This window comes from Epinephelus moara, chromosome 5 (assembly GCF_006386435.1).
Source record: "Epinephelus moara isolate mb chromosome 5, YSFRI_EMoa_1.0, whole genome shotgun sequence".
In the NCBI taxonomy this organism is placed as follows: domain Eukaryota; kingdom Metazoa; phylum Chordata; class Actinopteri; order Perciformes; family Serranidae; genus Epinephelus; species Epinephelus moara.
Window position 1 is genome coordinate 42173143 of NC_065510.1, and position 13393 is coordinate 42186535.

Sequence of the window (13393 nt, forward strand, 5' to 3'; positions counted from 1 at the left end):
GCCAATTGATGTAATATTGCTTGATTCGCATCCTCCCATGACCCTCTACCACTGTGCCTAATTTCACATGGATTGACCAAGTCAGTGAGGAGAAAAACGTGGAACAGACACACAGACACACACACGCCCCCGCAGACAGAGTTTTCGTCATTATATAGTAAGATTACTGATCCCTCAATAATTTTCTGTTACATGAACATTTGAGGATTAGCTTGTTCACTGTCTAACCAAGAGTATGATGGCAAGTCGAAATAACTTTGGTTTCATGGCGGCTTGGCATGGGGGCTGGACATGTCAAGAGGCAGCTAGCATGTACCAAATGAGGTAAAATTGCTAACGCTGAGGCTGTCTTATTCAAATGTTGTGTGTTCATATAGCTTGCTGTCTTGCCAACATTAGCCACTGGTAAGTCTACATTCAGGAATCAGCTGGCTCTATCTCACACAGGCTCCACCCTCTACTGGACTGTATGGTTAATACTCTCACCAAATCAGCATGTCTTGGCCCACTGAAATTTGCATAAATGTAGGCGACTAATCAGGACATGCCTACCAGAATATAAGCAGAGCCCACAGTATATTTAAGAGTGGTATGACAGTCTCTGCTATCCTCTTAACTTAATCAGTGTGGCTGGGTTGATGTTATGTTGTAACAGGGTGTTCATTCATCAGGCTCCACCCACTGTACCCTAGAGTCAAGTTCAGGGCAGAGCCTGTGTGAGACAGAACTAAACTTACAATATGTAGGCTATCCCTAGTTATATTAGCACAGGTGGAGCCCTCTACTTAGGGGCCCTGTTGTTCCTAGCGGATACCAGCATATAGCTCCTATGTACACTGTGGGCTTCACGTGTATAGAGTGTGCCAGGGCTGACGTCAAAACCCGGAAGTTTAGCATCGCGCTGGTTCCCGGAAGAGAAAGTGAATGTGATTTTTGCATTGCGTTTTGGATTATGTCAGAAAATAAGCTCTGTGGCTAACACAAGTTTATGATACTTACAGGTTTTGTTCAGCGAGATAATCTTCACATATGAACACCTTTCATACCGCATTTGAAGCTTAAATGCGATCGCCAGAAGTAAAAAGCTAACGTTAGGCTTTAACGGACTACATGACTACTCCACGGTCGCATGACTCTTGACGTCACCGCCACTAAGCTTTCAACTGATTTCGGCCACTTTATTTTAAAAACATTGTATAATGGGGAAATCGGACTGTTTAAGCTAAATAAGAAGCTGTAATGGCGGACTGCCAGCACTCTCGCCTGTTCGGGGGTGATGACGTTTAATGTCCCCGACAGGGTTTGTAGTCGTATTGAGCAACTTGTTAGCAACCGCCTTTTTTACGACACGAAAGCTTCAAAATTCAAACAAGTAGGGTATTTACTGACGTGTTTTATGTCGTAGAACAAAACCTGAAACTCGCTTAAGCTTTTGTTAACCACAGACCTTATTTGAGGCATTTTACCAAAATCCCATTCAAAAAACGTATTGACTTTTAGACGAGAGAACCGGAAGTGCTAAAAGCGCTAACGGAGTTCCGGGTTTACTGGCACACTCTATTCAGGTAGGCACCTCCAGATTGGCTCGCTATGTTTATGCAAATTTCAGTGGGTTATTGTGGACTGGAGTTGAGGAGTACCCATGGAGTCCAGTGGAGCTTCTGCTTATTGAGCTACGGTTACAATATTGTAATCTTTGTTCAGCACTTTTTAAGTAACTTGCCCACCATTGTCATTGGACCTAGTTTGTTTGGGGCCTGTAATATCATCAAATGTGTCTTTAGAGTACATGCTGTTTAAAACTACAACAGCACAGGAAACAAGAGAGCATCCCATTTCACCACTCATCTCTCACATTTTTTTTTTGAAAAACAGAATCCTCATTTCAGTCAGTCTGATGTTAAAGACTTAACTCACTTCCTCTTTTGGACACATTTTGGCCGCATACTTGTTGAGGGGAAGGCCTAATGGGGCAAATGTTGTTTCTGGAGGGAGTCCAACAAGGCCAACACAAGCTGCTTGATGAACAGCACTGTCGTAGCAAAAGCGTTAATGTGCAGGCTTTGGAGAATTATGATGAGGTTAGCTTAGCGCCTAGTGGAACACATAATGCCACCGGTATTTGTTTATGTCACTCTGGGTTTTAATGAGAGGGGAGTAAGTTGGTGAATGACTCTCTGGTGTGGCTGGACATCAATAAAACAATGTCCCAGTCTGAGAAGTTATGAGCAATTGAGCAATTGATTATAGAGTAGAAGGTCGAGACTGAATCATTCAGTCCTGTGACTCATCTACATGCATGGACGAGGGAAATAATGGCCTCAGATGAAGTGATTTACAATAAGTGTGTGTGTGTGTGTGTGTGTGTGAGAGAGAGAGAGAGAGAGAGAGTTGAGACTGCTGCTCATATGACTGGAGCTGCCTGTGTGCATGTATGAATGGATAAACTCTCTTATCTTTTTCTGCTTGTCTCCATTCTCCACCCCTCCCATGCTGTCCCCAGTGGGATTACATGCATAACAGCAGACTGCTCCACAGCGTAGGCGTCCCATAGGACAGCTCCCTCCTGACTCCTCCTTCATCTCCTTCTCTGTGGGATGGTTGAAATGGAGATGTCAGTGCAGCAGAAACACCGTAGCTGCTGAGCTGAGATTTCAGTTACCTGGCAGCACATCTTGATTCTCAGCAGTCAGAAGTGAAGCAGTGAAGTGTGTACAGAGGGAAAGTAAAGCTTACTTTGTGGAACCTGGACAGAGCAAACAAAGAGAGGAAGGTAATAGGTTTAACAATTAAAACTGCCGTTCATTTGAGCTGTAAAAATAGACTAAAATGGGATTTTGATCAAAAAACAAAACAAAAAAGCAGGTGTTTTTGTTAAACGTGGTACACTAAAAAAATAACAACTTATGTTGGTATATCCTAACAAACAATACCACCGCACCATCTCTCTCCTTCTCCTTTCCTCTCTCTCTCGGAGGCTGGATAAATAAGCAAGCAGTTTGCTGCCAGTGTGTGAAATTGTTTTTATCTATCTCTGCCATTAGAGAGTGGGTTCTATTATAAAGCTTTGCATTATTCAGTGAGCCTGAGAGACTGATCATTATGGATTTCAGCCCTTTTCCACACCAGTCCCTGGAGTCCAGCTCAACCTGCTGGCTGATGCATGCGTAGATCTGACCTTGTGCTCCAAACACTCTGAACACTGGAGGAAGTGGAAAAAGAAACGCGTCAGCTCGGGAGTGTGTATTACCCCTCCAAACATTAAGACAGAACATACCAAAATGTGACTGCAAACTATCAAGTCCCAACACCACACTTTGTTTTTAGGAAGACAGAATGGGTTTTCAAAAAATAGAGTCAACAATATGCCTGCAACAGTGCCACAGTTTCCAAAGTTCCTGGCGACAAATTAGATTAGCTACACTCTGGGAAACTCAGCAAAAGCTGATTGACATCTAATGCAAATTTTCTCAGTGTTACAGCAGAGTAAGTGGCGGGCACATGGTGAGAATGAGGGAACATGGTTGAACATATGGCGCTGCAGCACTTTTTTATGCGTGGGATCGCAGATGAATATTGAACAGATATATCTGTGGCAAACCCTTACTGTAACCTGATTGTATCTGAGGTGGGCTCTCTCCCAGTGGAAGCACATCTCAGCTTGGTCATTAACATTAAACTCTGCACATCAAAAGTATCGAAAACTGCTACATTTGCTGAACAAGCATTGTATTGCTGCTAATCTGCTGAAGATAATGAATGAAACATGACTTGTTAATCCGTTCAAGCTGCGAGCACTAAAAGTAAGTATTGCTCGGTTTTTAATGGTCATGTGCTGAGATAAGGAAAATTTGTTACATGCTTGTCTTGGGCCCCGGCAATTAGGCTCTGCCATTAACCATTTGTAATACGTGTTGTTCCTCGCCTTCAGCTTGGCATCTTGCTGATTACAACGCGCTGGATCAATAATTAAACAAATTAAAGTGGACTGCTGGGTCAATTTTCATCTCATCTTAGCCAGCGGCTGCAGCAATGTCATGCAAAACTAAAAAAAAACTCTTGAAATGCAAAATGCAACAGTACAAAATGAAAGGCTGGCTAAAATGTCAGGACTCCACATTTGTTTGCAGGGTTCTGTTCAACGGCACAGATTTACGCAGTGCTCTGCCACACTGATGTGACAGGGTAACAGAAGTCCTTTGTGTCAGAGCAGGTGGTAACTCTTCAGGTGCCGTCAAACCTGTGACTTTAAAGACTTCATACAGGTCAGGCAGTGCAGTGGCAGGTGACTGTTACAGTAATGTAGCCCACTGTTACTGGCAGAGGGGAAAAAAAGAGATTGTACTGGACTGTCAGTTGTATTCTACTGTACTTCTTACTTATATAAGGGTTCAAGTAACAAGGACACACATCAAAATGAAGTAAAGGTGGGCCTTCTTACTATCTCAAATAAAGGGGCTTCTAAATTGAATATTGACACACATGGTTACTGAATGGGCCTACCAGGCACAGGCCCAGGGGCCCAAAGTGTCAGAAGCCCCCTTGCTTTCACCTGCAAAATGTCACACAAATAAACATGAACTGACAAGGAAGAGACTGAAAATGACTACAAAGTGACACAAAACGACCAAACAAGACACTAAATAAACATGGGGAGATACAACATAACAAAAAAAGACTCAACAAGACTACAAAGAGACACAAAATGTCTGAAAAGACTCAAAACAACAACAGACACACAAAACAACTACAAAGAGACGCAAAATGTCTGAAAAGACACAAAACAACTACAAAGAGACGCAAAGCAACTACAAAGAGACACAAAATGACTGAAAAGGCTCAAAACAACGACAAAGACACACAAAACAAGTACAAGGCAACACAATCCACCAATATGTCTATGTGTTCTGCTTCTATGTAGAAGAGGCCTTTTGCATATCTGTGCTCAGAGGCCCATTTTCTCACAATCAACGCATGCTGACATACATATGACCCATTTACTTTTAGTAAGGAAAAAAGGAGATGGAGAGGTTTTATATTGTTATGTGAGGGACTTCAGAACTTTTTGGTCAATATGATGAGGACAACAGACTTATATAATATTATTACCATTACTATTCATATATAGTTTTATCGGGAAATATCTTACTTGTAGCCATCTGAAAAAATCTGAGCTGGCTGAAAAGGAAATACGTCACACATTTCCACGTAAAACGCACCATTACTGTATTTAAAAGTAGTGGTTCACCTTTTTAGATTGTAACCCTTAAAAGTGATCAATCTCTGCTCAGAAGCTCTTGTCACAGATGATATGAGTGGCGAGTCATTCTCATATTGCTTCATTTTAACAGTTTTTAGAAGCTTGACGAAGTAAAACTATTAAGTGTTTCTCAACAGGAGCAAAGATGAAGGAGAATCTGGGGAAAAGCAACTTATATTGCAGGGATACATTTATTCTCTTATAATCGTTATTCTTTTATACTGCTTCAGGTGAAAATTTAGATGGACCCTGAAATGTGTTATTTTAGAGATGATAACCTATATCTATATTGATTATACCCGTTGATTGTTTTTTAACGTATCCTTTCCCTGCATTGTAAAATCGAGCTCAAGTTCACATGAAGTTCACTTTCAGTATTTTTCAGCACCTGTGTTCTTCCTCCATCCCAATGTGATCCCTGTAGCCTACGAGTGTTGACCATTTCCCTCCATGTGCGTCTGATTTAATAGCGCGAAAGCCGCGGGGGTGATTACGTAACACTCTTTTTAATGATTTGGAAACACTTCACGTCCCTTTAAGCGCCTCCATCTCCCAGTGAAGAGTTTGACCATAGCCGCCATGAGCGCACAGCATCTCCATCAGACTGTGTGTAGGCTACAGCGCCCCAAACTTTGTTCTCCTTCGACAATCAACACCTCCTTCTCTTCACTGCTGCTCTGAGGTGTGGAAGACACCACACACAGTCTGTAGCTACATTCACACACTTCTGCGAAAAACGACGGGTCCTCAGAATAGAGTAGGCCACATAGGACTCTTCCTACGTGTTTGGGCAATCGTGAGTAGCCCATTGTACTGTGACCTCATCGACAAGCAAACATTGTAAAACCACGTGCCTCGGCGCGGGGTGGGGATGGATGGTTTTACGGTGTGAGAGTGAGGTGGTGGTGGGGGTGGTGGGGACTCCGTGGGACAGACTCCTGTGGAAGGTGGGGAGCAGATTTCATTTAAGGTGGACCAACAATTTCGCATCATAATGCTTACAATCCCTGCGCATGAATTGTATTGTTAAAGAATTCAGGTTTTCATTTGTAAGTAAAAGAAAGTGTAATTTCTCATTTTAAAATGCACATAGTCGTGTACAGTTTTGTGGTACTGTGCGTATTTGCATGGTATGCTATATTATACCTACACCACATTTCAGAGTAACATCCTACTATAATATTACACCATAAAAAGAATCCACTGGTTCAACAAAAAAAAAGATTTGCATACATCTTTTAAAGTATTTCCAACTCTGGCCTTGCTGACTAAATCCTGAGTCTTTTATCACCTGACAAACTAAATTAGTTCAGTATAACCATCATGATTTGTTCCATTTGATTTGAAGTTGTTGTTGATATTTAGTGGTCAAACTATTTCAACTTATTTATTTTGATTCCATCCCACTCATAAATGTCAAAAATGTTTTTAAGTTTGACCAACTTCTTAAAATAAGTTGCCAGCTTATTAAAATATTTAATGAAACAAATATATATATATATATATATATATATATATATTTATGCTGAAAAGTGTCTTTATTTTAAGTGTTATACACTAACCCCATTTTTAACATTTTTAGTGTAATTCCACCACATTTAACAGTTAAAACTTGCTATTTTCCATGTTTGGGAAATTTTCATAAAAGTACAAGCAGCTTTAAAAATGTTGTTCATTGTTTAGTAAAACTACCCTCTTTATAAAGTCATTTTAATATGGAGTCTTATATTTTATTTTATTAAAAAAAGTGTGATTTTTAACTCCAAATTGAACTTTCTTTCTTTTTTATTATTATTATTAAGCAGATTAAACCTGCTTTAAAGTACTTGTTTCAAGTTTATGTAAATTAAAAACTTTTGTGTGCAGCAAAACTGATTTTTTTGGGACTCTGCTACAGTCAGAAATATCTGTATGACTGAACAGCCCGATATAAACTAGTTAAATCAGCTCCACCGTGACTCCACCAACTTTAATTAGGCCTAAAATGCTCTTCACACAATAATGCATCAGTGTTAACAATCCAGTGTATGACACTATGAAAAGGCATGAGTGCTTTTACTTTCATCAAGTAAAAGGTGTTTTGCAGACAATACTAAAGTAAGGGTTTTAATGCAGGACTTTTATCTGTAAAAGAGTAGATTCTTGTGATACTTAAGTAAAAGATCTCAGTACTTATCCTGCCCTGATAAAGTCAAACAAGGGATAAGAACGTCATATGATAATGTCAGTTTACATTCTGTCTGTTCGCGCTTCCAAAGCAGACCTTGTCTAATATTCTACAGTTTCCTTTACTACACTGACACGGTGTCGGCGCTCTGTGCTACTGACGAGCCCGGCTGTGTGGGTGCTCTGTAAACAGTGGCACGATCTTAAATAAGGGGCTGGACTCTGTAGGTACAGCAGAACCAGCTGCCTCCCCTCAGTGATGCAGTGAATCTGCGCTGCGTTGTGTCCGCTATATAAACTGCACTCAGCGAGTAGAGCTCACAGCTTCAGTGGACAGCTCCGTGGTGCTGAAACCTCAGAGACACCACACACACTCAGTCACTCTCCCCAAGCCGCGATACATGACTGGAACCATGGACGGATTCTCGTGGAAACTTTTTCTACTTTCTTGCCTGGTTGTTTTGGAGAACTCTGCGCAAGACTTCGGACAGACGCAGTTTATTTGCACGTCGGTACCCAAGGATATGGACTTGTGCGCGGCCACGATGCAGAACAGCGGGCCGGCGGAGGACTTGAAGACCACGGTCATGCAGCTGAGGGAGACCGTGCTACAGCAAAAGGAGACCATTATGAACCAAAAGGAGACAATCAGGGAACTAACGTCCAAGTTGAGCCGCTGCGAGAGCCAGAGCCTCCCGGCGGCGGGACCAGGCGGAAGACGGCCGGGGTCGAAGAACACGATGGGGGATGTATCCCGGGGCACCACGGACACTCTGGCTCAGCTGGGACAGACTTTACAGACGCTGAAACAGAGACTGGAGAATCTAGAGGTAGGCAAGCAGAGGAGAGCAGCGCTGAAAGGGTCAAAAGTTAATTAAATTAGCCTCCCTGGTTGTTCATTAGAGTGAGGGTGAAGCCTCTAACGCACTGCTGCAATATAGTTCTGGCTGTCCGCATGGAGCCACAACATGTGTTTGGTTAAGAGTCGGAGAGAAGCATCATGCAAAGTAAACAGGGCAGCTGCCTTTTGGATAATGTGGCGCAGGGCATAAGCTACACACACACACACACACACACACACACAGACACAGACACAGACATAACCTAAGAAACACGGTTAGGGCACGGCTACAAGCTTCACATAGAGTAGAGGGGGCATGTTTCAGGGAGTTTAATACCAGAGAAAGTAACCTATTCCTTGTGCTCCTGTAATCCAGTATCTGTGTCCTTCTACCCGATGCAGCAATACAGCCGAGGGAACAACACCGTGCAGGCGAACAGCCTGAAAGATCTGCTCCAAAACAAGATAGACGACATGGAAAAGCAGGTTCTGTCCCGGGTCAACACGATAGAGGAGACCAAACCTGCTTCCAGGAATGACACCGAGCAGCGGAACAGAGTGGAGTCCACGCTCACCTCTCTGCACCATCGGATCACAGACCTGGAGAAAGGTGCGTTTGGATTTTCATGGCGAACAGAGCGCGCGCACTTTGACGGCGTTGAATGTGGCTCTGCGGGAGTTGTAAACAAGATTAGGCGCGATTTAATCGGGTTTGAAGCTCAAGGGAATCTCTGCGGTGTTAATAAAAAACACACAGAAATCTTCATTATCACAGCATTAATATGGAACCGTTTACAATGCCGCAACCATCACGTTGCGCACAGAGAGTGTGAGGGAGGAGAGGAGAGCTGCATTGCTTTGCATATCCCAAGACCTGTTAGCACTTTTGCTTCGCTGAGTTTATGTGTTTCAAAGCCAAAACCTGACTGTCTAACTTGCACGGGAGCCTTTATGCAAATGCAGAGGTCACAGGCAGAGAAACTTTGCAGGCTGCGCCTTGCACTGGCGCGTTTTCGAGCATATATCAAGGCTTGTTCGGTTTTTCAGCGTGTGCAAATGCGCGTGCGTATGTTGTTATGTGCGAGAGAGGGAGGAGACAGAGCCCTCCTACACGGGCAACACAAAAAATCATTGTAAAAACTGTTCCATATTTTATCAGAGCGGTTATTTTAAAATTGTTTTAAAAGAAAAGAAAAGAGAAGAAAGAAATCTGTAGACGAGCTGTTTTTCTTCCATTTCTTCTATTAATTGACTTAAATATAATCATAAAAATCCCATAAGCTCCATCAGGAGGTAATGTGTGTAAAATGTATGTGGATTTATGAATCAGCTTGATCCCTACATACAAAATGCTGACAATCACTCTATAATGACTTTGGATCTGCAGGTAAAGACACCAGGCCAACTGATAAGTTTCAGCTCACCTTCCCCCTGAGAACCAACTACATGTACGCCAAAGCCAAGAGGAGCCTTCCTGAGATGTACTCCTTCAGTGTGTGTCTGTGGATCAAGTCCAACGCCTCTCCTGGGGTGGGGACACCCTTCTCCTACGCTGTCCCGGGTCAGTCCAATGAGCTAGTGCTGATCGAGTGGGGGAACAACCCTATGGAGATTCTCATCAATGACAAGGTAAATGAAAAGTGATTATCATGGATAAGGAATGATTTCCCCCTTTTCTTTTCCTTGCAGGGTGGCTTTTTGCTTTTACATGTATCATGTGAATATGCAGCACAACTTACACTGGGTGCAACAGTAAGAAAAAGTGACACTACGTTGTGCTTTGATGACTCAGAGTAACCTATCAACCTCTCTGTGCCAGAATAGAAAATGGAATAACAATAGGTGAGAAAAGGAGGGTCTTTTTATAGAGGAAAGGATACGTGACAGGGGAAGTGATTCAGCAGGAGGAAGAGAAGGTGTGGAAGCGATGAGTTTCCAGGCAGGGAGTGACTCTGCTACTTAAGTGTGAAAGAAAGATTGTTAACTGGAGAGAAAGACGTGATTTTTGCAACATCTCTGCCACAGGTTGCACAGTTGCCGTTCCTCATCAACAATGGAAAATGGCATCACCTCTGCATCACGTGGACCACCCGTGATGGGATGTGGGAAGCCTTCCAGGACGGAGTGATGCGGGGCAGTGGAGAGAATCTGGCACCGTACCATCCCATCAAACCAGAGGGAGTGCTGGTCCTGGGACAAGAGCAGGTGGATATTTATTTTCACAACAGTGATTGCAACTCCTGCACTGTGATCCTGGTACACGTTTGCATTTAATTTAAAACAAAGATAAAAGGTGGGGATGTTTATGAAATGAGATTGTGGAGACATTGAAGAGATGGTCAGTTGACACACTCAGAACCCATTTATGTTCCAAACGAAGAATACTGTAATGTTAGATTTCTACTCTAAATGCAAAAATAATTTAGATTATTGATTTTTCTTGAATGATTAACTAAGTAATCTGTTTGTCATCACTACTCAAAATAACCCCAATGTCTGAAGTATCTCCACAAAGCAATATGTAGAAAATCTCCTGAGATGAATATTCTATGCATTAAAATATGATTTTATTATTAGAAATCAGAACAGTGCTTCCCTATTTAAACAGGATTTCTATATTCATTTTCTGGTGACACTCAGATCCCCTGTCCGTGGATAGATATTTAAAAAAAATCCTGAGTAAAAGCTATAAATCTTTCATGTAATATTATCACATGTATACATTTCTTAACACCTCATGTTTACTTTAAATACAGCTTAAACACAAATTATGCACTTTAACAATATGATTCATAGACTGCTATGAACCTTGCCCTTCCTCCTTGCCTCATGGTCAGCCATGCTTGTTAAAAAAGGGGGTGTGGTTCTACTGCAGTCCACTTTAGATGATGTAGAAAACGGCAATTGGCTCATAGAAATCCCATCAAATAAGTTTGTGCATTTGGGTGGATTCGGATGACAGCCATCATGGATCGAAACATTCTAGAAAAGTTATGTCAATTAGAATGGACAGGGGATCTGAATGGGTTAAGGCTTTCCAGTCAAAGCAGCATGTAACTTATCGCCCCAGCATTGGAAAAAGAAAAAGAAAAAACAGTGCTTCATTAGTTTGACGGGGAGAAAATCAGTTTGTTGCACAGACAAGTCATGTCCACTATGAAGAGACCCAGATATACTCAAGCATTTGAGTTAAATAAATTCATACCATACTGTACATGCTTACAGAAGGTCAGACTGAAGTTCTGCAAAATAAAGATAATCTCTTAGCTCCAATGTCACATTTTTGCTTTGTTAAACTAGAGACAGCCATCTAAACCCAGGATTAAAACATATCCAAGAACAAAAGTTCTCTCAGGTGATGTCATTTATAACAAAATCTTATCATATATGGTCTCATGCCCCCACTGACATTAACTCAAGGTTCCTTCTCTGATCAGATACCCAACACTGTAATCAAAGCTTTCATGTGCACTCATAACACTGAGAATTAACTCTTGTCTGCGCTGTTCCACAGGACACTTTGGGAGGAGGCTTTGACGCAACACAAGCTTTCGTCGGTGAACTAGCAAACTTAAATATCTGGAATAGGAAACTTTCTATCGCTGAGATCTACAACTTGGCCACCTGCAACAGCAAAGCACCGGCTGGCAACGTGTTCTCCTGGACAGAGAGCAACATCGAAATATTTGGTGGAGCGACCAAATGGACCTTCGAGCCTTGCCGTTCACTCAACTGAACTGCATTTCACCGTTCAAGAGAGGCCTCTCTGTATTTCTGAGCTTTTGTCGTTCTTGTCTTCATTTGACGTTTGTTAGAGACTATTTGAGTTATTGGTAAGCTTAAATCTGGGATTTCTTTCATTCTTAGGTATTTATGTGCAAAACAACACTTCATCTTGAGGAAAAAAAAAATCTAATTCGTCTTGGAAACCTCAGTGAGAAAGTATTGGTATCTGTTTCTCCTTTGTTTTCTCGGACGTTCAGTTCAAAGCACACCTAAGCTTTTCGTTTGGCTTATTTCGTCTTGGACTGGCAGCTGGCAATCTGCGCCTTATGTCTGGACAATTCACAATCCAAGTGAGGAATTACATAACCGCTCCCACCCCCATCTCTCTGGAAAGTGGGAGATTACGCTGTCCATCCAATTCTTGTCAGTGTTTGGCGCTGTGAAGTGATGTCTGACGCGGTACAGCTCCCTGCGAACCCCCCCCCCCCCCCCCCCCCCAACAACAACACCATCATCCCCTTGTTCTCCTTCACTCTGCCCCACCCCTCCGGAACTTGCACTGTGACTGACGAAGAGATCGCCAGGAGAGGAGGGTATGTTGAAGGACATTGCAAAGTCAGACTGTGGTACAAGTCAATTTGTAATCGTTGTTCGCTTCAAGTATTTCTGTAAGAATGTCGTTAACTTGCCAACATTGCTACAAAGCCTGGGTGCCTTGGGCTGGTACAAATATTCAGCACATTCAGTATGTTTTCATTTGCAAATTCAATGTTTATTGGTTTCTGTTTTCTTTCCTGAGCTGGGTTGAGTTTCTTGTTTCTCTGGTAAATGTAATTTAATTACAGTTTGTTATCTGACATGACGTGTTTTGGCAGGTGTTTGTACTACTCTGTATTAGGAATGTTACAGTATGTGTATAGTAACAGCATGAATGACAGAGTGCTGTGAAAGCATTGTTGAAATCTGCTTTACTATCTTCTCTGGGTCTGGGTTTTTTACTGTATTGTTATATGCTCCAAGCATGGCAAAACTGAGAGATGAAGAAATTTAATTTTTGTAATAAAATTGTGATACTTAATGTCACAGTGCATTCCTGGTTTTGGTTATGTGCATGGAAATGCGAGGGAAGAGAGGGGAGGGAAGGGAATGCGGAGAGAGTGGGTGCAGGAGAGAGAATCACTGATCAGATATAACAGTCTCACCGTGGTCAAACAGTAAAGAGGGGAAGCTAATTGCCAGAAAAGTGAAATGCCCAAAGTCAGTGAAGGTCACAGGGAGGGCACTTGAGAAAAGAAATGAAACTGCGTGGGTGTCTATGTGTTTTTGCGCTGACTCTTTTTTGAGCTGACTGCAGAAGATAACCCACTCGCTGCTTTGTTGTTGCTGCTGTGAGGTGCAGT

General features: G+C 42.2%; 1 protein-coding gene and 1 long non-coding RNA gene across 2 annotated transcripts in view; one reads left to right on the forward strand and one right to left on the reverse strand.

Annotated features, from left to right (window-relative positions):
- Positions 1-2167: 2167 nt before the first annotated feature.
- The window catches only part of LOC126389768 (uncharacterized), a 44326-nt gene continuing 33100 nt past the window's right edge, over positions 2168-13393 (reverse strand). Inside the window, exons 2-3 of the long non-coding RNA XR_007569897.1 lie at positions 10338-10457; positions 2168-2746 (exon numbers count right to left, since the gene is read on the reverse strand). This is a non-coding gene — a long non-coding RNA (uncharacterized LOC126389768). The remainder of the gene's footprint in view (positions 2747-10337; positions 10458-13393) is intronic.
- LOC126389759 (neuronal pentraxin-1-like) lies at positions 7716-13063 on the forward strand. The gene is made up of 5 exons (XM_050043618.1): positions 7716-8256; positions 8670-8877; positions 9655-9896; positions 10293-10472; positions 11782-13063. The coding sequence occupies exons 1-5, from the start codon at positions 7828-7830 to the stop codon at positions 12001-12003; spliced, it is 1281 nt and encodes a 426-aa protein (XP_049899575.1). The 5' UTR covers positions 7716-7827; the 3' UTR covers positions 12004-13063.

Excerpts from the sequence above, each read along its gene's own strand:
- LOC126389759 (XM_050043618.1), top strand. The coding sequence starts at position 7,828 with ATGACTGGAACCATGGACGGATTCTCGTGGAAACTTTTTCTACTTTCT. Across the intron at positions 8,878-9,654 it reads GATCACAGACCTGGAGAAAG|GTAAAGACACCAGGCCAACT; the intron begins GTGCGTTTGGAT and ends TTGGATCTGCAG. Across the intron at positions 10,473-11,781 it reads TGGTCCTGGGACAAGAGCAG|GACACTTTGGGAGGAGGCTT; the intron begins GTGGATATTTAT and ends GCTGTTCCACAG.